Source organism: Ctenocephalides felis, unplaced genomic scaffold, assembly GCF_003426905.1.
Source record: "Ctenocephalides felis isolate EL2017-DRISC unplaced genomic scaffold, ASM342690v1 CF-g0.4_SCAFFOLD_00845, whole genome shotgun sequence".
Classification (NCBI taxonomy): Eukaryota; Metazoa; Arthropoda; class Insecta; order Siphonaptera; family Pulicidae; genus Ctenocephalides; species Ctenocephalides felis.
This window is the reverse complement of record NW_020536999.1, coordinates 14,264,006-14,289,098: the sequence shown is the minus strand read 5'-3', so window position 1 is coordinate 14,289,098 and position 25,093 is coordinate 14,264,006. Positions and strand designations below refer to the sequence as shown.

The 25,093-nt window shown below is 28.1% G+C and overlaps 1 protein-coding gene across 1 annotated transcript in view; it reads left to right on the top strand.

The window, feature by feature from the left end:
* The window catches only part of LOC113370608 (sodium-coupled monocarboxylate transporter 1-like), an 87,459-nt gene extending 62,806 nt beyond the window's left edge, over positions 1 to 24,653 (top strand). The window contains exons 2-14 of the mRNA XM_026611305.1: positions 3,233 to 3,412; positions 13,105 to 13,326; positions 13,417 to 13,571; positions 15,715 to 15,882; positions 15,988 to 16,142; positions 16,227 to 16,367; positions 17,655 to 17,873; positions 19,204 to 19,367; positions 19,504 to 19,613; positions 20,472 to 20,579; positions 20,669 to 20,823; positions 22,290 to 22,462; positions 24,181 to 24,653. Of these exons, the coding sequence (XP_026467090.1) occupies positions 13,113 to 13,326; positions 13,417 to 13,571; positions 15,715 to 15,882; positions 15,988 to 16,142; positions 16,227 to 16,367; positions 17,655 to 17,873; positions 19,204 to 19,367; positions 19,504 to 19,613; positions 20,472 to 20,579; positions 20,669 to 20,823; positions 22,290 to 22,462; positions 24,181 to 24,560 (2,142 nt within the window). The 5' untranslated portion in view covers positions 3,233 to 3,412; positions 13,105 to 13,112 and the 3' untranslated portion in view covers positions 24,561 to 24,653. The remainder of the gene's footprint in view (positions 1 to 3,232; positions 3,413 to 13,104; positions 13,327 to 13,416; positions 13,572 to 15,714; positions 15,883 to 15,987; positions 16,143 to 16,226; positions 16,368 to 17,654; positions 17,874 to 19,203; positions 19,368 to 19,503; positions 19,614 to 20,471; positions 20,580 to 20,668; positions 20,824 to 22,289; positions 22,463 to 24,180) is intronic.
* The last annotated feature ends 440 nt before the right edge of the window (positions 24,654 to 25,093 follow it).

Sequence of the window (25,093 nt, the reverse complement as noted above, 5' to 3'; positions counted from 1 at the left end):
TTCTGTTGTATGTTATTTTTGTTGTGTTTACGTGTATTTTGTGTTTGTAAGCCTAATTATTTTTGCAAACTATTTTTATGAAATTTGATATACAAAATTGTGTAAAAATAGTTGATTGATTGGTTGACTTACCAAAGTACCCCTGGTTTAAAAAAAGTTTAAAAATATGCCATTTGGCGATCAAAAGTGATCATTAGACATATGCACATGAAATATCAGATATTTCATAGAGATTTTAATAAAAAATACAATATTTGTTACAATTTCTATGGGTTCCGTACCTAGATATATAATATTTAAAGTTCACTTGTAGTTGAAAAAAAAATTCTCGATAATTTTGACACCATGGATCAACTATAGACTTAAATGGGTTTCAACATTTTTAATAAACTCCAACATTTTCAAAAAAGTCGAATTTTTCAAAATAATTTCAAAATTTTGTGAAAGATTAAACAAAAATTGAAAAATTTCAAATTTTTCAAAAATGTTGAATTCATATTTATTTATAGTTTTTAAATTAAGGTAAGGAAAGTTCCAGCAATTTGACTTAAGGCACAATGTCTTACATCACTATTTGAACATAGTAGATTAAAATAGACTCCTGTGTAATGTTTTATTAAAACATTTAATTACAAAGAAATGGCTCAAAAGGTCTTCATCAAAAACTGAATCATTCGACAAGTTTTCCAATTTTCAAAATCTATTAACGATTTTTGACGAAAACGAAGGACAAAAAAGAAACATCGAGGAAACAAAATTTTATTCGAAAATTTAAGAACTTTTTTTTAAATATCTTCTAATATAAAAAAGTGATGAAACTAGACGGTTTCTATACGTGCAACTTGCCAATAGGAATACATAAATGACATAATTGAAAAATGTTTGCAAATTACAAGTTTAATATCTAATTTACATTATTATTGGTACTTGTTAAAGATAAATGTGCAACTTGCCAAAAGGATATTCAAATAATAAGGCATTCCTTAAAGCAAATTTGCAGGAACTTTCCGTACCTTAATTTAAATAATTTAAAACTATGAATAAATTCTTCCAACTTTCTTGAATTTTTTCAATTTTTGATCGAATCTTTCTGAAAATTTTGATATTATTTTGAAAAAATTCGGCTCTTTTAAAAATTTTGGAGTTTATTAAAAATTTTGAAAACCATTCAAGTTGGTTTATCCATAGTGTCAAAAATGTCGAGGATTTTTGTTTGAACTACTAGATAAAAGTAAACTTTAAACATTATATATCTTGGTACGGAACCCATAGAAATTGTGCCAAATATTGCTTTTTTTTAAATCTTTATAAAATATCTATATTTGATGTGCATATGTCTAATGGTCATTTTTGACCGCCAAATGACAGCTTCAAAAAAAAAATCTGGATCTCTAAAACTGGACCTGCCTTCCCAGAAATTTAATCAATATTTCAGTCCATCAATACGAAAGAATTGTTTTTTGTATTTATACAAATCGAATGCTAAGTTCTCTCAAAAACTAAATTGTTATTTTTGGCATATCGTGCCCACTATCTTCGAAACGGCTGAACCTGCCTTTGCCAAAAACTAATCAGCACGTCTCCTTATCAATAGGAATCAAATGCTTTTTGAATTATTCAAATCGGTTGATCCGTGCTCTCAAAATCGTCGGCGAATAATTGTATCCAAACATGCAAACACACATACCACACACACACACACACACTACGGAAACTTACAAAAATATCCAAATAAACAGATGTTCATAATTATGATCAAAACATGTATTAATTACAATCATGGTTTGGTTTAGTATAAACAAGATTTGTAACCTAAATGCAATTTGATATTATGAAATTGATCTTCATAATAAAAATTCTGTTTGTTTAAAATAAAAAAGTTTGATTTTGAAATTAGATACGAATTCCTTCTTAAAACTAATGCTATTTTTATTCTTACCAAGTCATTTTGAAATTAGATACTTTACTCTAAAATATTATATTTAAAACAGAGATGTTATTCATAACAGTTATGAAATATTTTGTTAGCAAATATCATGCTCAAAATTTAACATTTTAGATTAATAACTTCCCGTAGGGAATTTTTTATGTAGCTTTACGTTCCAGAGGTCTCTGAGCATTTTGGCATACCTTACAAAAATGTGTGTGTGTGTGTGTGTGTTTGGATACAAATTTTCGTCGACGATTTTGCGAACGCGGTTCAACAGATTTGGGTCAAGAATTGCCAAAAACAGAGCAAAAAGTGCCAAAAACGGTACAGTTTTTTTTAAATAACGGAGCGATTTTAATAATTCAAAAAACATTTTACTCATACTGACATGGTGAAAACTGGTTAAATTTTCGAAAGGCAGGTTTAGCGGTTTCGGAGATCTAGTAAAAAATAGTTGATTTTTCGTCTCTATGCACCTGAAGCTGCGCGATTGCTTTGATAAAAAGTTAAAAATTTTCAAAATATTTTGAAATATAAAAAACATCATTTTTTTAAGTTTTTTTTTCAAAAAAGTCAAGTTTTTTTTCGAGATTTAAAATTTTTCTAAAATCTAATTTTTTCATATTTTAATAAAAAAAAATCTTGTTTTAAAAACTTAAGTTTTTTACAAATAGTGATAAAATTGAGCACAATAGGCCCTCTGTTGAGTGCGGAGAACACTAAAACAGGGTAAAGTATATTTACCCAATATTTCAAAAAAACGTTAAAAATTTGAATCATGAAATGTTACTTCACTATTTTCAAAATGTTTATAAAAATTGCTATCAATTACAACTGTAAATAATTAACAGAAAATATTATTCCGGAGTTTGTTTACTCGAAATCTTAAATCAGCAGATCATTATCTAACGTTAACATTTATGTACTCTCTTAAAATGTTAATTAAACATTTAATTATGATAATTTTCAATCATTCGTATGGCAAGCAGGCAATCGTAGAAAGTTGTTGAGAAATATTCAACAATCAATGAAGTAAAAATATAATGAAAATTTGATTAAAAAAATCTGCACCCATGAAATTTGGTCTCATTCGATTCAGAATGGCTTGAAACGTTTAGAAAACATAAACCAAGTAAAGAAGACTTAATAAAATCCAGTATCCATGTGCTTTATACATCCGCAAATTGCAATAATTAATTTCATGTCATCACATTTTGATTAAAATTGAAATTAATTATCGCATTTTATGATTTCATGCACGCCAACATGTCTGTTTATTGACGCTATCAATTTATTTTACAGAAATACTAAATATAATTCCATTCAAATGGCGATGTTAGTGAACAACAGATGACAAAGACTGATTCATTAACTAAAAGTTAATAAAGCAATTAAGAGAATTAGTAAAAGACTTCATTCGAGATATAAAAATACAGTGATATCTTATTGGAAGGAACCATTCGCCTGTTGTAAAATACTTATGTGAGTATACACTTTTTTATAATGATAATTGATACATTTATCTTATATTAATTATCTTTTGTCTTACTACTTTACTTTGAAAAAATGTTAAAAAAGGCGGGCTGGGTAAAAATACCCGTCATACGGTAAATTTTGGACATTTTTTTGAATACCTAAAAATTTTTTCCCCGGACATTTTGTTATATACATGAAAATAAAAACTAGATAAAATTTACTAAAATTCAGTACAAACTGTTATATACAATTCTATAATGACATTTTGGATAATTCGTGGTTCAAATGCGTATTTTAGTTTATTTTATATACAATTTCCTTTATATGAATTCAGAACATTTTTCTTGTTTTCTTCAAATAACTTTTGATTTTATTTAGGGATCTTATAATTTTTTTACATAAGTAAAAATTATATAAAATTCACTAAAATTTAGTGAAAATTCTTATAAACATGTGGATATTAAAATTTTAAGTAATTTGTTGTTGGAATGCAGACTTTAGTATTTCGATAGTGTGCACTATATGGATTTAAGACATTTTTTTTTACTTTTTTTTTTTCAAATAACTTTTGATTTTTTTTAGGGGCCTTATAATTTTTTCACATAGATAAAAATTATATAAAATTTACTAAAATCTGGTGAAAACTGTTATATACACTTGGATATTAAAATTTTGAGTAATTCGTAGTTGAAATGCAGTCTTTAGTATTTTGATAGTCTGCATTATATTGATATGGGACATTTTTTTACTTTTTTCCAAAATTTCGGATATTATAATGTTTTTATGTATGTAAAATCTAGATAAAATTTACTACAAACTGGTATAAAATGTTATATACATTTATTTATTAAAGTTTTGAACAATCCTTAGTTGAAATGCGTATTTTAGTATTTTGATAATTTGCATTATATGGATTTAAAACATTTTTTACGTTTCTTCAAATAACTTTCAATTTTTATTTCGCGCATTATAATTTTTTTACAATACAAACTAGATAAAATTTACTACAAATTGGTATAAAATATTGTATACACTTTTATAAACAAATTTTGAATAATTTGTAGTTGAAATGCAGGCTTCAGTATTTTGATATTTTGCATTATATAGATTTAGGACATTTTTTTTACGTTTTTTTTCAAATAACATTTAATTTTCATATTGGACATTATAATATTTTACATTAGTAATAACTACATAAACTTTACTAAAATTCAGTAAAAACTGTTATATACACTATTAAAATTTTGAATAATTTGTGGCTGAAATGCAGACTTTAGTATTTTGGTAATCTGCATTATATGGATTTAGAAGATTTTTTTACGTTCTTTCAAATAACTTTTAATTTTGTTCTCGAATATCACAATTTTTTTCCATTAGTAATAACTAGATCAAATTTAATAAAATCTAGAAAATAGTGCTACATATACTTGATTATTGAAATTTTGAATATTTCACAGTTGAAATGCGGATATTTAGTTAAAAATAAAATTTCAATGCAATCATTCTAATGTAATTAAATTTAATGATTGGCATGAAATAGCACCAAGAAAAGAATTCATCTTAATAATACCTTTTATATGTTTCATTGCATTTATATATTGTTTTATAAATATTTTAATGCTACTGATTTACATGAAAATATCAACCATGATGAGAATTTTCTATGTGATTGCTCCTTTAATGTATTTTCCGCATGTAAGACCATATTGCAACACGATTCTCTATACCGGTTTTTATTATTGTTTGCGATTGCAACAGAATAATATTTTACGTCATAATTTATTAAGTGTGATATATTGAAAAACTTCGAGGTAATACTTAGTGAAACGATTTTTCAATTCCTTGTCGACAGTGGAAAATTTATTTGGTAATAGAAAGTTGAAACATCCATGTATGGAAACTAGATTTTAAGCTCCATGGAAATGTGGGAAAATAATACTGAGTTTTGATATTTAAAAACGTTAACTATTATTTGAGAAAAACTAGTGGTATATGCATAGCATCATGCCTTAAGGCATCAAATTACTGGAACTTTCCGTACCGAAAATTATTTTTTTTGAAAACGATTTAACTTTTTTAAAACTTACAAAAATCAAATTTTTATGAATTCCTGTTAATTTGATGTGCATATATCTAATGATTTTTTTTTGACCGCCAATTGGCATTTTTTTACACTTCTCAAAAATTTTATCAGTTCTTCACGTCGTCAATAAAATTAAAATGTTTTATGATGATTATATTGCTAATGTATGTTATATAAATATTTATTCCATTTTTATAAGATTTTAAAATTTTACTCAAGCCTGTTACTACAATAGTTTAAAATCAACAAGTTTAGTTTGGCTGTCTACATAAATTACCATAAACTGCAAAAATTACACATGATTTAATACAATTTTTGCATGTTAACTTTTTCCGGTTCCGGATGAACTTAACCTCGGATTATGGATTGACTAATTTCATCATAAATATTTTTTATTAAGATTTAAATCGAATCTGATTTATTAACAGACTGATATTTGTCGCAAATAATTTAAAAAAGTAGTATTTTCTGAGATAGAAATTTCTCTATGCAATTATTTGATGTCCATGAATTTCGCCATCAATCATTCTCAATTGATTTGTGTATTTATTCTGATTTATTTAGATTAAACTTGACATGATGAATAATTTCTGCTAGTATATCTGGATGACATACATAAAATATTTATACATACATACCTAATAATATACACTAGAGTCTACATAATTTATTATGCTATTTTTATTGAATTTTGTTAATTCAAATTGTATTTATTATACCTTGCCTTGTTCCTTCAAAGGAGCAGTTTTGTTTTCTATTTCATAATATCCGTGTGTTTTATGAAAATCTATCAATTTTTGATTTATTAAGTAATTTTTAAAATAATTCCTAAGATTCCTATATTTTCTTGGTACTTTACAATTTGCTAATTTAAAAACGATTTAATCTTTTTTGAATCACTTGGTCATTTATTTACCAAAACTATAATATATTAAGAACCTTTAATTGCTACTTTTTGAAACTACCTGATTATTTAGAAATTTATTGATATATTTCCTTAAAGAGCAAACATTTTGTACTTGTTAATTTAAAAACTAAATCATCGCGCCTTAAGGAAGATTCCTGGAACTTTCCGTACCAAAAATTAAAATTTTTAAAAAATATTCGATCAAACATTTGAATTTGTCCTGAAAGTCCTGAAAAACCATAAGGATTTTGGAAAAAAACTAGTTCTAAAGAAACTCGTCAGATTTAAAAAAAAATGCACAATGTTTTTTACAAATTAATGTTTTAGCAATTGCCTGAATGCATAAAATTTATGAGATATATTTTTTTTGTAAAACTATTTGAAGTTTTGTCCCTTAAAACTATTTATGATAGCTCAAACTAGAACTGGGAATCTGGAATTAAAAGTAAGATGCTGGAAATTCCAATTATTCCATTTACGCAAATTATTGTGATTATTAAAAAACTGAAACAAATTTGCATGATTTAATACTCTTTTTACAGCTCATTATAGTGACATTAAAAAATTCCTCATATTTCGCAACCGATAGGCTTTTTAATTGAAGGTGTCTGTTATGCATAAATGAATAATAAATTATCATTACTTTGTCATTATGTAAAATTTACATAGCAAATTTATTTATTATTACTGGTTGTTACTTCTAAAATTCTAAAAAAAGTCTAAGTCATGATGAAATTATAATACTTAACGTTTTGTAACAATTAATTTTTTTTTAAATTTTATTATATGTTGGTTGTGATGTGATAAGTGAGTCATTCGATGTAAATTTACAGTATTGATTTATATTTAAATTTACAAGTTTATTAACCAATCTATTTATGAAGTTTCTTATTAGAATTGCAAATTAGATAGTAAATGAGCGGTTATTATAATTTTTTTTTCAATTCGAGGATTTCCAATGATGTTCTTTCAAGATGTTGCCGGTTGCAAATATTGTTTAGAATATGTAAATATTTGTTTAAATTTAACCACACTTATATTAATAATAATTTAAATAATCAAATAATAGAACTGATCATCGAATTCAAAAAACGTTTTGTTTGTGTTGATAGTTTGGAGAAATGATCAGTTTGTAGAGAAGGCGATCAAAACTTGTTAATTTTTTTTTAAAACTTAAAAAAAAAAGATTTTTAAGAATTTTTGAAATTTGAATTGTAAGAAAAATTACTAGTAGTGCATGGCATTTTGCCTTAACGCAAATTGCTAGAACTTCGTAGCGAAAATTAAAATTGAAATTATATATATATGTATATTAAAATTTGTTGAAAACTTTGATAAACTTTCGATTTTTGAGAATTTTGAAATTAAAAAAATGAACTTTTTTTAAATTATTTTTTTTTTATATTTTAAAACTTTTTGAAAATTTTGAACTTTTCTTCAAATTGTGCTGCGTGGCTGTGTTAGAGAAAAAATATACAAAATATTTGATAATTGGATGTGCATATATCATTTTTGACCGCCAAAAGGCATTTCTTTTACTTTTTTCATTGAATCTCCAAAACCGCTAGACCTGTCTTCCCAAAAATTTTATCGCTTCTTCATTTTATCTATTGGTAGCGACGTCGTGAGAATCAATGTGATAGCTGGTATTTATCTTTCGCTCTCTGCTTTCAAATATTGTTAGTAAAAATTTCTCATCGCCTGTTTTTGAGATATCGGTGGTGGACCTTCTTACCCGCGAATCTTCAGGCCCTTTATTATTCTTATATGTATAAGAAAAAAGAATATAAGACCTAAAGAACTATTATATAATACTAAAATAATACCCGGACGCCCCCAAACACCGGGTTGGCATTCTAATTAGCAACTTGAATTTAGGCATTTCAAGTACTACCAAAAATATGCTATATATATATATATATATATATATATAATCAAAAAACTATGCATAACCTCAATCCTGCATCCATGATTACTAACTCGCAAAAGATTATATTATACGCATACAAAAACTTCTAATCTTACATAAACAAATGAAAAAAACAAATTTAGTTATATGCCTACATACACAAAGAAGAATTCGCGTGTAAATATTTTCGCAAATTATTCATGATTATGAATTTGATTGACGGGATTGCAAAAAAAAGTTTAGCGTTTATTAAAAAGAAACCAGTTGGATAAATGCGTCAATCATGCAAACTCTACACGGAACTGTATAGACATCTAATTTTGATTAATGACTTTTTTTAATATATTATTATATGATTCAAAAGATCCCATTATTTAAATGGGACTTCCTAAGTCATATGATTTATAGTTCGCGCCAGAAAAATTAAAATAGAACGCGTCATGGTGAGAAAAAAGTAACAGGTTGCAAAAAAAATTGTTTTTTTATTTAAATTTTTGGATAACCGAATTTATATCTTCTTTGCGTCACGTTATAGTTGTGTTTTGCTCATATTGTTTTTATTATATTGTGTAAATTAGTCTTTTATTGAATTTCTCGGAATTTGATAAAAGATTTCTTTAATATGTGATTGATCGTCAAAAAGACTTAAGAGAAATAATATTTAAATTATTTGTAAGAGATTGATCGCAAATAAATTTCATATAATTAACGTTTTTTGAAAAATTATCGAGAAAATGTAAAATTTAGCTCATAATAATCTACCACATTGAATGCATTAGAAATATGCAAATATTTGAACAAATTCTTTCCTTACTAAACCGGATGGGAATGTTTGCACTGAATGTTTATAAATTTTTGTCATATCAGGAGAGATATATAGCAAATGTGTAATGAGATTGTTATATGTTTTATTTTGAGGTGATATTTGGATTTGCGGTCATTGTTCCATTGTACTCATCTCTGGGGAATGGAATTGTTTCATTGTGATTCTGAAGAATGTTGACATTGATTGCAAATCAAATATTATACAGCAGGAAATGCAATTCGTATTAGAACTAGATATTCACACACGTATACATACACACATACATACATATATATATATATATATATATATATATTTTTTTTCTTCTTCTGTGTATGATTTGATATTTCTCCAAAACGGTTTTTCGGATTTTGATCATCCTTTTCAGAGTTTGTCCAAGGAAATTTTTAAGATTTAATGAACGATAAAACTATAGTAATATTGTAGAAATAAATGGCAAAAATTACAAAAAACCACTTATCATTGTTTGACATTTGAACTGTGATCTGCTAGAAATGACAATTTACTTGAAATTTGAATTTAGCTGAAATCATGAGCCTAGATAATATGAGAATGCAATATATAAGAAAAATATAATGTCTACATTATTATTGCCGAAAAGCAGCTGATATGTGCCAGAAATTAAAATAATATAAGATACAGTCAACAGTGAAGTGAATGTTTGGCAGATGAAATTATATATTTTAGTTTAATAAATAACGCAATAGGTCCAAAATTGCTTATACATTATTTTTTTAAACTTACGCATGTCGCATTTTGGTTTACTTTACTAAATTATTTAACAATACAAAAATATATTTCTACTTATTAAAAAATGATTTGGAATTTTGTTTCATGTGCCAGAAATTCATTTGTTTGGCATTGCATATAATATGGAACATTTAGCAAGTTGATCTTAGATTGAACAGTGCACATATAACTAGATTTTACAACTTAATTTACCTAAAATTTGAACATAAACAATAATGTTTATTAAATCATTAGTAAGAAAAATGTACTTTTCATTTTAAAATTATAATTGCCAAAAAGCAACTAATATATCGTACGAGATAATGAAAATTATAGACTGAATTATTGAAGCAGTTATGCTGGGTGGCAAAATCAAGTGTCATATTGTTCTTTTACCGCAGATACTATTTTATTTTTTTCTGAATTTTTTATACTGCTTATTCTAAGACTATAAATGAATCTCAAAGGCAGGACATCAAATAGGATATTAAAAAGTATAGTACAGGATATTAAAAAATTTGGAACTTTTGAATTGTAGACGTGGGTACTGGACAACGTCTGTCGGGTCATCTAGTATATATATATATATATATATATATAATATTCATACTACCGTGCATAAGGTGACAATTCAAAATCACATTTTAATATTTTCACTAAGATACTATTATACACATGTGTGGAACTAATTGTGAATGTTTTCCGCAATTTTTTTATTGTTCTGAGAGAATATATTTCACACTATCTATTTGTGATTTTTATTGTAATGCATTACCATATCTTGATACCATGGACTATTGAATTAACACTAAGATTCATCTTAGTTAATTAATTTTTTTTTTTCCACTGAATAAAATTTGTTTTTTTTTTATGCTAATGTTCCGATTTTTAGAATTTGTTAATGCACATGCCAACATCAAATTCAGAATTATATAATCTATATATATATATATATATATATATACTAGCTAACCCGGCAAACGTTACTTTGCCATAAAAATATGTCTAGTATAAAATGTTTAGTACGAAAATAACTAACAGATTGCAAATATGGTGCATAAGTAAAAGGAGCAGCTAACAAAAAATATATGAATAGTTTTTTCACTGCAAAACACGCCACATATAAATGTCTTTGCAAGAGCCAACCTATGAAACTGACTTGAATTAAATTGGCACATATAATGTTTCAAGAGTTTGATATACTATTACCGTGCTTTTTTATCAATTCAGTAATTTTTGAATTACGAATCAAAATCCGATAATTCATTTTTAAATTATATCGTTATGTGGCATACCCATTAAATTGACTGAGGTATTGAAAGTGGTAACTTTTACAGCATTTTTTTACATACTATTTTTATATCCCAGTCAACTAGGGGTGTCTGGTACGATTATGAAAACGACGAGAGATTATGAAAACAGTTTTCATATCTTATATATACGTATATATTTCTATTTGTTGTAAAATTTTGCATAGATTTGTATGTTACCTATAGTTCCCTATCAATATCTGTTGCATCTTCAGATTTTGATATTCAATCTATCCGTTTCTTCGAAAAAATTCTTTTTATGCGAACCATTTATCAACTATGTACTATTTGTGCGCATCGGGAAATATTTGCACAGTGGGAAAATGGAAGGCGTGAACAACCCTTAAAAAGTATTTTTTTAAAAAAAATTGAAGTTTATGGTTTATCGTATAAGGTCAGTAAAAAAACACTCATTGACTGAAATCGTGATGAAAAATTATTTGATTATTATAATGCCTATTAGGAAATAGTTTTTTGTGGAAGGGGGATGAAAATTTAGAGTTGTATTCATTTTTTAAATTTTAATTTATATATATATATATATATATATATATATATAAATATTACAATTTTATAATAGGCAACAGTGCTCATGACTTTGTTGTTTGTTTACGTTAGAATGTTGTAAAAAACTATTAAAATCTGGACATTCACGGTTTATAAATACTTACTCATTTATATATATATATATATATATATATATATATATATTATATATATATATATATATGAAGTAAATTATATTATTAGGCATTTTGTTTTCGAACTTCTAATGAGTACGGAAACCGGAATTTCAAGTTGCACATTATGTACACCTGTAGTAGGATACAATTATATATATATATATATATATATATATATATATATATATATATATATATAAATATATATATATATATATATTTAATAGGCATAGTTATCTGTATATTTATGATACGGATGTTTATTATATGACAAAAATAAATACATTAAAAAATAGGCCAAGAACGTAAACAGTCAATTTGTATCTTTTATGCGTATAATTGATATAAGTTTTTCCTTCGCATGAATAAATAAGTTTTACATATGTACACACACACACTCACACACACACACACATATATATATATATATATATATATATATATGCAATACTATCTCAGATAATGATATATATAATTGTATATTATATTACTATTATACTTTGTTTCTTTCTAATTACATAATAGTAAGCAAACAGATGTTTATACTGTTTTCCATCTATTGATTAGATGTTTAAAAACAATTTTAAAATACAAAAAAAAAATTCTCAAAGAAGTACAATTTTTTCCACAACTCAAAAATATATTTTTTTTTCAATGTTTTCAAAATTATTAAAGCTTTTAAAAGTCTTGAATTACGATACGGAAAGTTTTAGCAATTTTTCTTAAGACACGATACCATGCAGCACTAGTTTTTATTTATTATTCTGATTGTTACATACAAATTTTACAAAAACAAAGTAAGGATATATTTTTAACATCATCTTCAAGTAAAAAAGTATTTTCTCGATGAATTTTTAAACATTATTTTTAGGATGTTTTCTGAGTGATTTTGTTGATTTTGATAGTCAAAATCTCCCCTAAATTCTACAATCAAAATAAAAATTAGGCATAGAAAAATTGAAGAAAATTGCATGAAATCCTTATGTGAATAATTCACTTAATAAATAAGAATTGATATTAAACATCTTTAAGCATTGTTACAGTAGAATTTCCAACTGTAAAAATAACGCTTTTATGTCAAAATTACTGAATACCCAATTACCCAATGTCCCAAACTCGCTGACTTACTACATTATTAGTAACTTTAATCAAAAATTTTTTCAACCACATTTTGCATACCTTTGATATTTTTATATATTTAACTCTATCATCAAACCTATTAAAATAAATCATTATCAATTATATTTTCAGCTTCCGAAATGGCGAAAGACGCAGCATCCCTCGTGTACGACTATCTAGTCTTCGTGATATTCATTTTACTGAGTTCCCTAATTCCCCTCTGGAGCAAATTGAGGGCCCCAAATAAAACATCTACTAAAGCCGATTATGTTTTTGCTGCTGGAGCCTCTGTTTCCATGGGGGCGATGATGCTGTCGATAGCCAGAGGGACTTTGGGGGTTAGAAGTTTCCTTGGTAAGTAGAAGATTATAATCGAAGATAAGTAATTTATTACCTATAATTATTATGTATATTATGAATTATTTTTTTTATTTTTTTTCTCAGGTTATCCAAGTGAACTGTTCTACCGAGGCAGTGCGATGTGGGAGACTTTGTATGGAATGCTCTGCGCCTACCCTGTCGTCTGTTTTGTCTTCGTACCTGTATATTACTCATTAGGAATTACTTCTGTTTATCAGTATTTAGATATGAGATTTAATGTGAGTAAAAAATTATATTTTATTATTCTTTTATATTTGGTATATTCATTATTAACCTACTTAAGAGTTTTAAGAAAAATAAAAATGTTTGCATATGTTTACGTCTCGAAGTCTTCTGAAGACGCGTGTGTTTCTTCGCGATTTGTGTCTATTTTCTTTAATATCAAAAATGATTCGGATTTTAATTTTAATTTTAAAAATACTAAAGTTCACTTAAATACTTGAGATAAACTAGCTGGTATTGGTATTTTGCCTTGAGGCAAGTTACATGAACTTCCGGATATGTGTAAATAATCGACTTAAGGTAAATTGCGGGAACTTTCCGTACCGTAATGAAATATTCGAGAAATTTTAAACGTTTTCAAATATATTATTACAGATACTGTAACTTTCATTATACTTGCTATCTTTTGTTATATTTGAGCAAATCAAATGCAAATCATAAATCAATTTATCTCCAGAACATTAACAATCGTCATTTCATTTCGGATTCAATTTCAAAAAAATAGTTGCCTAATTTACACAAAATTGAAAAAGTGCTCCTGTATAGTCACAGCCTAGACGCATTTGCAAATAATTCTGTGCGACATTTTCACTTATATTGTGCTTAGCTTGGCGGCATTTTCACATTTTTCAATAGTTTTCACAAAATTGGAAAAGTGCTCCAGTACATAAACAGTCTAAACGCACTTGGGTAAACATTTGTACCAGAGTGACACTTAGACTGTGCTTAGCCTGGGTATTTTTTTCAATCTTTAATCCAAAATTACAAAAATATTTTCTGGAAAATAAAAAAAGGTGTAATAATTTATTATCCTCAAAAGCAATTATTTTGTCAATACAAGCAGAAAGTTTTTTAGATCATTCAAATCGGACGCTTAGTTCACTCACATTTTTTACAAATTTAGCATTGTATCTTCGAAATGGCAGGATCTGTCTTTGCCAAATCACCTCATCTCCCAATCATTACAAATTGAATGTTTTTTAGATCATTCAAATCCGATACTCCGTTCTCTCAAAAACTCGATTCCTATTTTATGTACTCTTTGCTTCGTATTTCCGTAACGGCTGGACTTGCCTTAGCCAAAAACTAATAGGCCCATCTCCCTATCAATAGGAATCGAATGTTATTTTAACCATTCAAATCGGTTGATCCGTGCGCCTGGAAACGTGGACCAAAAATTGTATAATACTTACATACATACATACACACACACATCCATTTCTTCTGAGGTATGCCAAAATCTTCAAAAACCTTCAAAACGTGAAGATATACAAAAATTTGTATTTTCAATTTTTAAACGATTACAACAGCTAACATTTTTTTTCTTAAAAGCTAAATCTTAATTTTAAATCATTAGGTCAATTATTACACATATCGGGAAGTTCACGCAACTTGCCTTGCTACTTACACCTAGAAATTGATATCTATGGAATTCTCAAAGCTTCTCAGACAATCTGATGAATTTTATATCTAAGTAATTCTTTCTTTATCTTATCTATTTAACCCCTTAACTTATGATTTAGGTTCGAAAATGTCGGCCCAAAGTCGTTCAAGCAAGCGCGGCGTTGTGACTATTCTCCCTCATAGTGTACGGTTTATCACAAAAATAAAAATAATTTTGTGTTTTATGGTTTCGTATGAATAAATATTTTATAATATTTGCATTCACCGTACCCGGCCATGCCCAAAATGCGTAATATTTGCTTCTGGCCCGAACACCGTACGCGGGCTATGCCCGTAATATTCACTTTTGGCCTAGCAATTGCTCGCGGACTCTGCTCGTTATTTTAAGTTAAGGGGTTAATGAGTTCCATATTAGAAGACAACCCAATGGGTGTCACATTTATTTGATGTATTTTGTTGTTAGAATGCATTTCAATAGTTAGTCTATTTTTGACAGTAACGATATACTGCAATTTTAGGCGAGGGGTGTGTTATTTTTCACATATTAAAATATTTTACTCCGTATTGTCAAGCTAAACTGGATTTTTGATATCAGGTTGTCCAAAACTAGGACTTCAATTCTAGACATCCGCATTTCCAAATAAACTTTTTCTGTTCAAAAAATTATATAACAGCAATTAAATAGAGTATTATCTGATCTTTAATAAAAATAATTGTTTTCACATTTTTTTGCAGAGTCGTTTAGTAAGATGTTTAGCTTCAGGAACTTATATAGTTAGACAACTACTTAATCTAGGTGTCACCGTATTTACACCTTGTGTTGCACTGAACACAGTCATTGGAGTTCCATATTGGGCCAGTATTATGAGCATCACTGCTATCAGTGTCATCTTCACTATTTTGGTAAGAATTAGAAATTAATTAGTTTAAAGGATCTCAGATTAATAAAAAAAAAAAACATTTTTGACCAGAACATGAATTGATCTAACAGAGTAATATTTTCAACAGGGTGGATTGAAGGCTGCGATATTGGCAGATGTTGTCCAAGGTTTGACTATGATTGCAGTAAGTTTTGCTATCATAATTCAGGCTTGCATCGAAGTTGGCGGCTTTGGAAATGTATTCAACATCAGTGTGGAAAGGGGACGTCTAAAGTTCTTCCAGTAAGTACAGAAAGAAAACAAAAATTGTTAAAAAACTTGGTGTCTTCAACTCTTACGATTTGATCTTAATTCTTTTTTTTCTAGATTTGCCTTCGATCCAACAGTCAGAGTGGATACTTTATCAGCTTGGCTTGGCCAATTGTTCATGTCTTTGACAATATTTGGATGTCAACAAAATTTCGTGCAGAGATATTTAAGTATGGGATCACAGAAAAAGGTTACGAAGTAAGTAAAATATAACTAGTTGGTGTTGGTATTTTGCCTTGAGGCAAGTTACATGAACTTCCCGATATGTGTAAATAATCGACCTAATCAATAAAAAATAAATTTATGAGTAATTAAAAGCATTCTGAGTGGAGTTATTACACATTTTATGGAGTATTTTCTGAAAGCAAATTTTCACAAATTAATAATTTTTATAATTGAACCAGTTTCCGTAGCATTTCAATGGTTTAGTATGTTCATTAAAAGCAAGTACTCTATTGTTATACTAAGTAAATCGTCTAATTTTAATTTTAATAAATATCAAAAAACTACTCATTTTGATGAGTTTTTAAATTAAACTACTTGCGGTAAGGCCATAATATTTCAGTAAGTTCTATAAGACCATGATATATATCGCCAAAAAAAGTTTCACGAAAATCGGCTTAAATTTTTTTTAACAGTTTTTTACAAGTACAACTACTCGATAGATTTTCACCTAAAACTAATCAGTATCATTCCCAACTAATATCTTTCAAACAATTTTTGATTTTCTAAAATCGATTCGATAGTATGAGTTTAAATGTGGACGAAAAGTTCAACACTTTTTTTCAAATACAAAGAAACGGCTCGGCAGATCGTCACACAAAACTGGCAAACGAAAGTCCTCATTGAGATACATCATTTGGCTTTTAACTTTCTGAAATCGGTTCAGGCGTTTTCAAACGAACGTTGATGAAAGGTGTAATTTTGAAAAAACGCCAAAAAAACGATAATAATTATTGCAAACTTTGACGAATTTTTAAAATTAAACGAGATGTTGTAGAGACGTAATATTTTTGTATGATCTATAATACTATGGTATCTGCCGTCAAACAAAAAATAATAAAAATCGTTGAAAAAAATCTTTTTAACACTTTATTACAAGAAAACGGCCCGGCCGATCTCTACCAAAAACTAATCAGCACGATTCCCAACCAATCGAACGGTTTTTGAATTTTCAAAATCTATTAAGATTTGCGGGCTAAAACGTGGACGATAAATTTATGAGATACATCGAATGTTTTTTTCAGCCAAATCGGTTCAGCCGTTTTTGAGAAAACGTCGATTTATGGCAAAAAATATGTTCACACACGCGCACAAACATACATATTTTTTACAAATTTAGTCTCATTCGATTCAGAATGGCTTGAAACGTCGAGAAAACATAAAATTAGCGAATCGGATTTTTTGATGAAAACATAAACTTCTCCTTCGGGAAGTTAATATTATTTAGTTGAACTTTACTTTACTATGTATATATTATTCCAGGACCTTGATGTCAAATATGCCAGTGATAACAGTTTTATTCAGTTTATCATGGGTTGCCGGAATGGGAATATTTGCAGCATATTCTGATTGTGATCCTTTGACCACTGGATATATCAAAAAGATGGATGAAATTTTACCATTTTTCGTTGAAGACAAATTCACGTATATTCCTGGATTATTGGGGCTGTGCATGGGGACTTTGTTCAATGGAGCACTGAGGTAAAAGATATAATTATCGTAAACTAGATAACCCGACAGACGTTGTCCTGTACCCATGTCTACAATTTTTTTAATATAATATACTGTTGATTAATAATATTTACCGTTTATCTAAAAATAATAATTATTGTTTTTTAAATCACTCTTTACGCCAAAATGCATATACATTTATAATATGAGCGATGTTAAATGTAGAACTGCTTTAAATAAAATGATGAGTCTCAATTTCCACACTATATTGGAAATTGAAGTCATTTAAACGGTATAACATAACCATAACCATAACATAACACTGGTACTTCATGTTGTATTAAATTAATTCAATTTTTTATTGTTTAAAATATCCAAAATTGCATCTTAAACTTCTCCTAATTGATATCGTGAGAGCCGAATTGTATGTATTCATCTTTACTTTCCCATTTGTTGTTATAAAGTGAAGTTTTTACGAATTTTTAAAATATTGTGCAAAGATTAGTAAAAGATGCAAAAAAATTATATATTGAAAATTTAATATCCGAATCTTGTGTTGGCGCCCCCTAATGCGTGCGCTCGTATTTTTCGCATGCATCGCATTAAAGGCAGGACCGGCCCTGTATAATACTTAATTTCATATTTCAAGTGAATTAATTTGTCATATCCTGTTTATATGTGTATCATTAAATCTGCTATACACATACTGTATTTTATATTATTTTAATTTCTGGCACATCTCAGCTATTTTTATCAGTAATAATGTAGACATTTAATTTTTCTTATTCATAATCATAACTTTATTATACATACTCTAATATTGTCTAGGTTCATAAGTAAATTGAAATTTTTGGCAGATGTAGTTTTCATTTGTTTTCAATGCAAACAATGACATGTCGCTTTTTGCAAATTTTTCCATTTATTTCTACAATATTGCACATACATCCCAGTACTTCATAATCACAAACAACCTAGAAAATTTCCTTAACAAACTTCAGAAAAATTTATCAAAATCCGAATAATCGTTTAGGAGGAGTATACAGTGAGTGCTTTTAATTTAATATGAACTTTATATAATAGCAATAAAGCTCAAATTGATTCTACGTTTTAGTTAGAAAACGTTTGTATGAGAAAAAGAAAAGCGTTATCTTTAGGATTTTCCCGGCAATTTTTCGATTTTATCGCAACGCAAGAACCATCCTTAGACTTCAAAGAACTTTTTAAAAAAAGAAATGGCCAAATTGGTCCAGGCGTTGTTGAGTTATGCGCTTGCCAACACATTTTGCGATTCATTTTTATATATAAGATTTAGATTGTAGATAGTGATCCATTAAATTAATTTTTAACTATTTAATTTCAGTTTGTCGGTATCAAATTTGAACTCCTTATCCACTGTCACTTGGGAAGATTTTTTGAGCCATGCACCAATTTTCAAGGGATATACAGACAAGCAGCAATTGAATGTTATTAAAACTGTTGGTTGCTTTTATGGAATCATTATAATGGGGATCAGTTTTGGAGTGGGTGAGTTCTATCAATCCTAAATTGTTTATTTTATACAAATTATAAATGTTTCTAATTATTCATTTATTCTCTCCTCCATGGATATGTAGGATGCAATTTATCGAATTTATTTGACGACATGCTTTTAGCTTTTCAGGTCTTTTATCTGGTGTAATTGAAAGCTCTTTGCTGATGACTTCAGCTACTTCTGGACCACTTCTTGGTGTCTTCGTGCTGGCCATGTTGATACCATGTGCCAACTGGAAGGTTAGATAATAATATAATTATTAATTAAATTATCAGATTTTGGGTCATTTGCTGTGTTTTTTTTTACCGCAATTGATCACACTTCTAAAGCTCGAAATGAGTCCTTTGCCTAATTAACTTCCCGTAGGGTGATTATAGCAATGAGCCGAAAATCGAAAATGAAATTTTTTGCATTTCTCGACGTTTTGAAGGTTTCTGAGCATTTTGGCAAACCTCAGAAAAATGGACGTGTGCATGTTTTGTATGTCCGCATTTTTGTCCACGTTTTCGGGTGAACGGATCAAACGATTTGAATGGTTTAAAAAACATTCGATCTCCATTGATAGGGAAATGCGCTGATTAGTTTTTGGCAAAGGCAGTTTCAGCCGTTACGGAGATACGGAGCAAAGAGTGCTGAAAATACAAATAGAGTTTTTGAGAGAACGGAGTATCGGATTTGAATGATCTAAAAAACATTCAATTAGTAATATGAAAAAAATATGAAAATGCCGCCGAACTAAGCACAGTATAAGTGAACATGTCGCACAGAATTATTTGCAAATGCGTTTAGACTGTGACTATACGAGAGCACTTTTACAATTTTGTGTAAATTAGGCAACTATTTTTTTTAAATTGAATTCGAAATGAAATGACGATTGTTAATGTTCTGGAGATTAATTGATTTATGATTTACATTTGATTTGCTCAGATATAACAAGATAGCAAAAATAATGAAAGTTACAGTATTTGTAATAATATACTTGAAAATGTTTAAAATTTCTCGTATATTTGATTACGGTACGGGAAGTTCCAGCAATTTGCATTAAGGCACGATGCCATACACCACTAGTTTATTAATCTATTTACTTGTCTTTTTAGGGAGCTGCAACTGGAATGATTGTATCTCACATAATTACTTTGTGGATCACATTTGGAGGTTTGACTGTCGAAAAAGCACCAACGGTCATGTTGCCTTTATCCACTGCAGTAAGTACACCAAATAAAATATCTATTAAAATAACAAATAAAAAGATCAGACTGATTCATTTCGGTTACTAATAATCTGATATCTTTAGGGTTGTACAAACGAGAGCTTTTCTTCTCACATATATCTTCCTGGACAACAATGGCCAGTCAGTACACCATTGGAAGTAGATTGGGCCAAAAATAATATATCTAGTACTGTTTTGAATACTAATGCAAGCGATCTGACTAGTTCTGAACAACACAGGTAAATGATCACGATTTCTGAACCATTACTTAGTTTTTTTTGGAACACATTTAATAACTAGTTGGTATTGATATTTTGCCTTGAGGCAAGTTACATGAACTTCCCGATATGTATAAATAATCGACTTAATCAATAAAAAATAAATTAATTTATGAGTCATTAAACGTATTCCGAGTGGATTTATTACACATCATTGAAAACGAACGAACACGTTAACTCGGAGTATTTTTTAAAAGCAAAAAACTCAATATTTCACAACTCAATATTTCAAAACTCAATAATTTTTTTATAATTGAATCAGTTTCCGTAGGACTTTAATGGTTTAGTATGTTAATTAAGATCAAGTACTCTATCATTATACCAAATAATCGTCTAAGTCTTAACTTTGATGAATTTTTAAAATTAAACTAATTATTGTAAGGCCGTAATGTTTCAGTAAGTTCTATAAGACTATAACATATATCGCCAAAAAAGTTTCTATAAAAATCGGCTTAATTTTTTTTCAACAGTTAATTACAAGAAAACGGCTCGGAAGATTTTCACCTAAAACTAATCAGTATCATTCCCAACTAATATCTTTCGAATAGTTTTTGATTTTTTAAAATCGATTAGGCAGTATGAGCTTAAATGTGGACGAAAAGTTTAACACTTTTTTCCAAATTACAAAGAAACGGCTCAGACGATAGCTGCACAACACTGAGAAAAGATGATCCGCATCAAAATACATTGATTAAATTTTAAATTTTTGAAATCGGTTCAGGCGTTTTTGAGAAAACGTTGATGAAAGTTCCTAATTTTGACAAACGCCAAAAAAACGATACTAATTTTTGCAAACTTTGAAGAATTTTTAAAATTAAACGACTTGTCGTAGGAGCGTAATATTTTAGTATGATATATAAGACTATGGTATCTAGCATCAAAAAAAATCATAGAAATCGTCGAAAATATTTTTTTTTAACACTTTATTACAAGAAAACGGCTCGGCCGATCTTTACCAAAAACTAATCAGTACGATTTCTAACCAATATTTTTCGAACGGTTTTTGAATTTTCAAAAGCGATTCAGAATTGGGGGCTAAAACGTGGACGAAAATGTTTTCATTTTCTGCAATTTACAAAGAAACGGCTTGACTGATCGTCGCGCAAAATTGATAAACGCTAGTCCTCATCGAGACACCTTGAATGGCTTTTAAATTTCTGAAATCGGTTTAGGTATTTTTGAGAAAACATCGATATACGGCAAAAAATCCGTTCACACACACGCACACACACATACTTATTCCAAATCTGGTCTGATTCGATTCAGAATGGCTTGAAACGTCGAGAAAACATAAAATTAGCGAATCGGATTTTTTTATGAAAACATAAACTTCTCTTTCGGGAAGTTAATAATAGGATTTTTGATATGCCAAAGTGGTATGAAATATAATAAATTTAATAAATTTTATTTTTTTTCAATTTCCCCAGTGATCCCTTGAAGGCACTCTACTCGATCACCTACATGTACTACAGTTTCATCGGAACAACTCTGACAGTGATCATCGGAACAATAATTTCCTACTTCACAAGTTCAGAAAATGACATCTACGATGAAAAATTATTGCATCCATTTATTCTGAAACTAAGCAGACTCTGTCCAGGTAATATTTATTTTTTCAATTATAAACTATCATTTGTTAATTCCCGTTGATGGTTGCAGGTCGTCATTTGTATACATTGGCGGCTGAATAATAAAAATCAATCATAAAAAAAATGAAAATAAATCATTTGCTTTGAAATCATTGCATGGATGCGTAATAAAAATCATAGATCATTCATCAACAAAAAATTTAGTGCATTGATAAAGGTATTATTAGTTTATCTCATGTAGAAATCGTAGTTTTTGAGGAATAGCAAATAGATTATTATAAATACTGTAACTTATATAAGTTTACAGAAAAGTAAATAAACAAAACTTAATCAATCAAATTTAAAATGAAGAACATTGTCTAATAGAATAGTACCATATAAAATGAATTGCAAATTTGAAGTATATAAGTGAGCTTTAGAACTTTAGATAGAAATAAAATTAAAATCCGAATTATTTTCGATATTAAAATTTTTTTTTGGAATTTAAAAACAATTGTTTAGTCAACACAAGCAGAAAGTTTTTTGAATCATTCAAATCGGATGCTTAGTTCTCTCAAAAACTGGCATTTTTTGTACATTTAGCCTAGTATTTTCGATATGGCTGGACCTGCCTTTTTCAAAAACTAATCACCACTTCTCCTCGTCATTACGAACTGAATGTTTTTTAGATCATTCAAATCGGATACTCCGTTCTCTCATAAACTCGATTTATATTTTCTGCACTCTTTGCTTCGTATCTCTGAAACAGCAGGACCTGCCTTTGCCAAAAAATAATCTTTTCATCAATAGGAACCGAATATTTTTTTAACCAATCAAATCGGTTGATCCGTGCGCCCAAAAACATGGACGATAAATTGTATCCATACACACACTCACACACATCCATTTTTTCATGTATGCCAAAATGTTCGGAAACCTTCAAAACGTGAAGAAATGCAGAAATTTTCAATTTCGATTTTTGGACGACTACAATAACTTACCCGACGGGGAGTTAAAAACTGAAAACATTGGATTTTTGAAATTTTTGAAAAATAATCTAGTCTTGTGGAAAGTTTGAAAATTTTGAATTTTTAAACAAATTCAAGTCGGTTAAACCATACTGTCGAAAATGTCTAACTTTAAGACTATTTTTTTAAACTATACAAGTGAACTTTATGCATTATAAAACTTGGTACGGAAACCATACAAATGGTAACAAATATTGTACTTGTATTCAAAATATCTATAAAATATCTGATTAGATGAGCATATGTCTAATGATCATTTTTGACTGCCAAATGGCATTTTTTTCAAACTCTTCTCTGAATCTCCGAAACCGCTAGACTTGCCTTCCAGCAAATTTTATCAATTCTTTGTTTCGTCAATATTAGTAAAACATTTTTTAAATCTTCGGACGCTCGAAAAATCGAAAATGCAAATGTTTGCATATTTTTACGTTTAAAAGGTTTCTGTACATTTTGGCATGTCTTAGAAAAAATGGATATATGTGTGTGTATGTTTGAATACACACTCCGTTTTTGGCATTTTTTTCTTGGTATCTTCGAAATGGCTGGAACTGCCGTTGAAAAATTGAAATGAGTTGATCCGTGCTCTCAAAATCTTCGACAAAAATTTGCATCCGCACATTCATACACACAAACATACACACACATACATCCGTTCATTTTGTAACCATTGACCATAAATCCAATCCTCATGAAATTTTTTTTAATTTTTTTATTATTATCAGGAAAACCAAGAGCCTACCTAGGAAGCAAATGTGCAAACAGTGCAATAATAAAAAAAGAAACAATATCCAAACAAGTGGCATCTGATAATTTTGCTTTCGACATCAACGAAACCGAGGAATCAAATACTCTAAAACAAAAAAATGGAATATTAAAAGAAAGAAAATCTTCCAGAAACCAAAATGGCATTGATGATGGTAAACATTGTTATTCCAATGAAGATCCCGAATGTTCTGATGAAAATATTATGAATGGTGAGAAACCTTCTACTAAAATTGCCGATGATGATGTTATAATAGCGAAAAATTATGTTCTGAACAAAATTCAATTAAAAGACGAACCTGGAAATATTGGGACTTTCAGAAAGTTAGATCATGATTAAATTGAACCCTACGAGGTAATTGTTTATACTTAATTAGTAATATAGTGTTAAACTTTACAAAAGTGCTAAGTGAGAGTGAACTTAAAATTTGGTGTAAATAACACCAAGAAGAGATTACTTAATTATTTTTAATAAATAAGAATACAAATAATAACATTAGATCAAATTAGTATCAAACATACTATAATATTTAATTTTATATTCTATGACTAAAGTAAGTAGAAGTAGTTTATTATAAAAAATATAAATATAGCATATTTATATTTTTTTATGGATAAGATATGTTACTAAAGAATATTAATTGAAACTGTGATTAATGAATTATAAGTATCATTAAAATAGGTTTATATTTATTTATGTTAATTTATATTTACATATCGAATATATATATATATATATATATATATCTACATAATAAAATAAGAACTTGAGAATAATTTTTCATTTAATATTTCTTTGATGGCGGTAGATGTACTTTAATCAAGATTATTTATATTATTGTTCATAAACGTATATAAACATTATATATATAT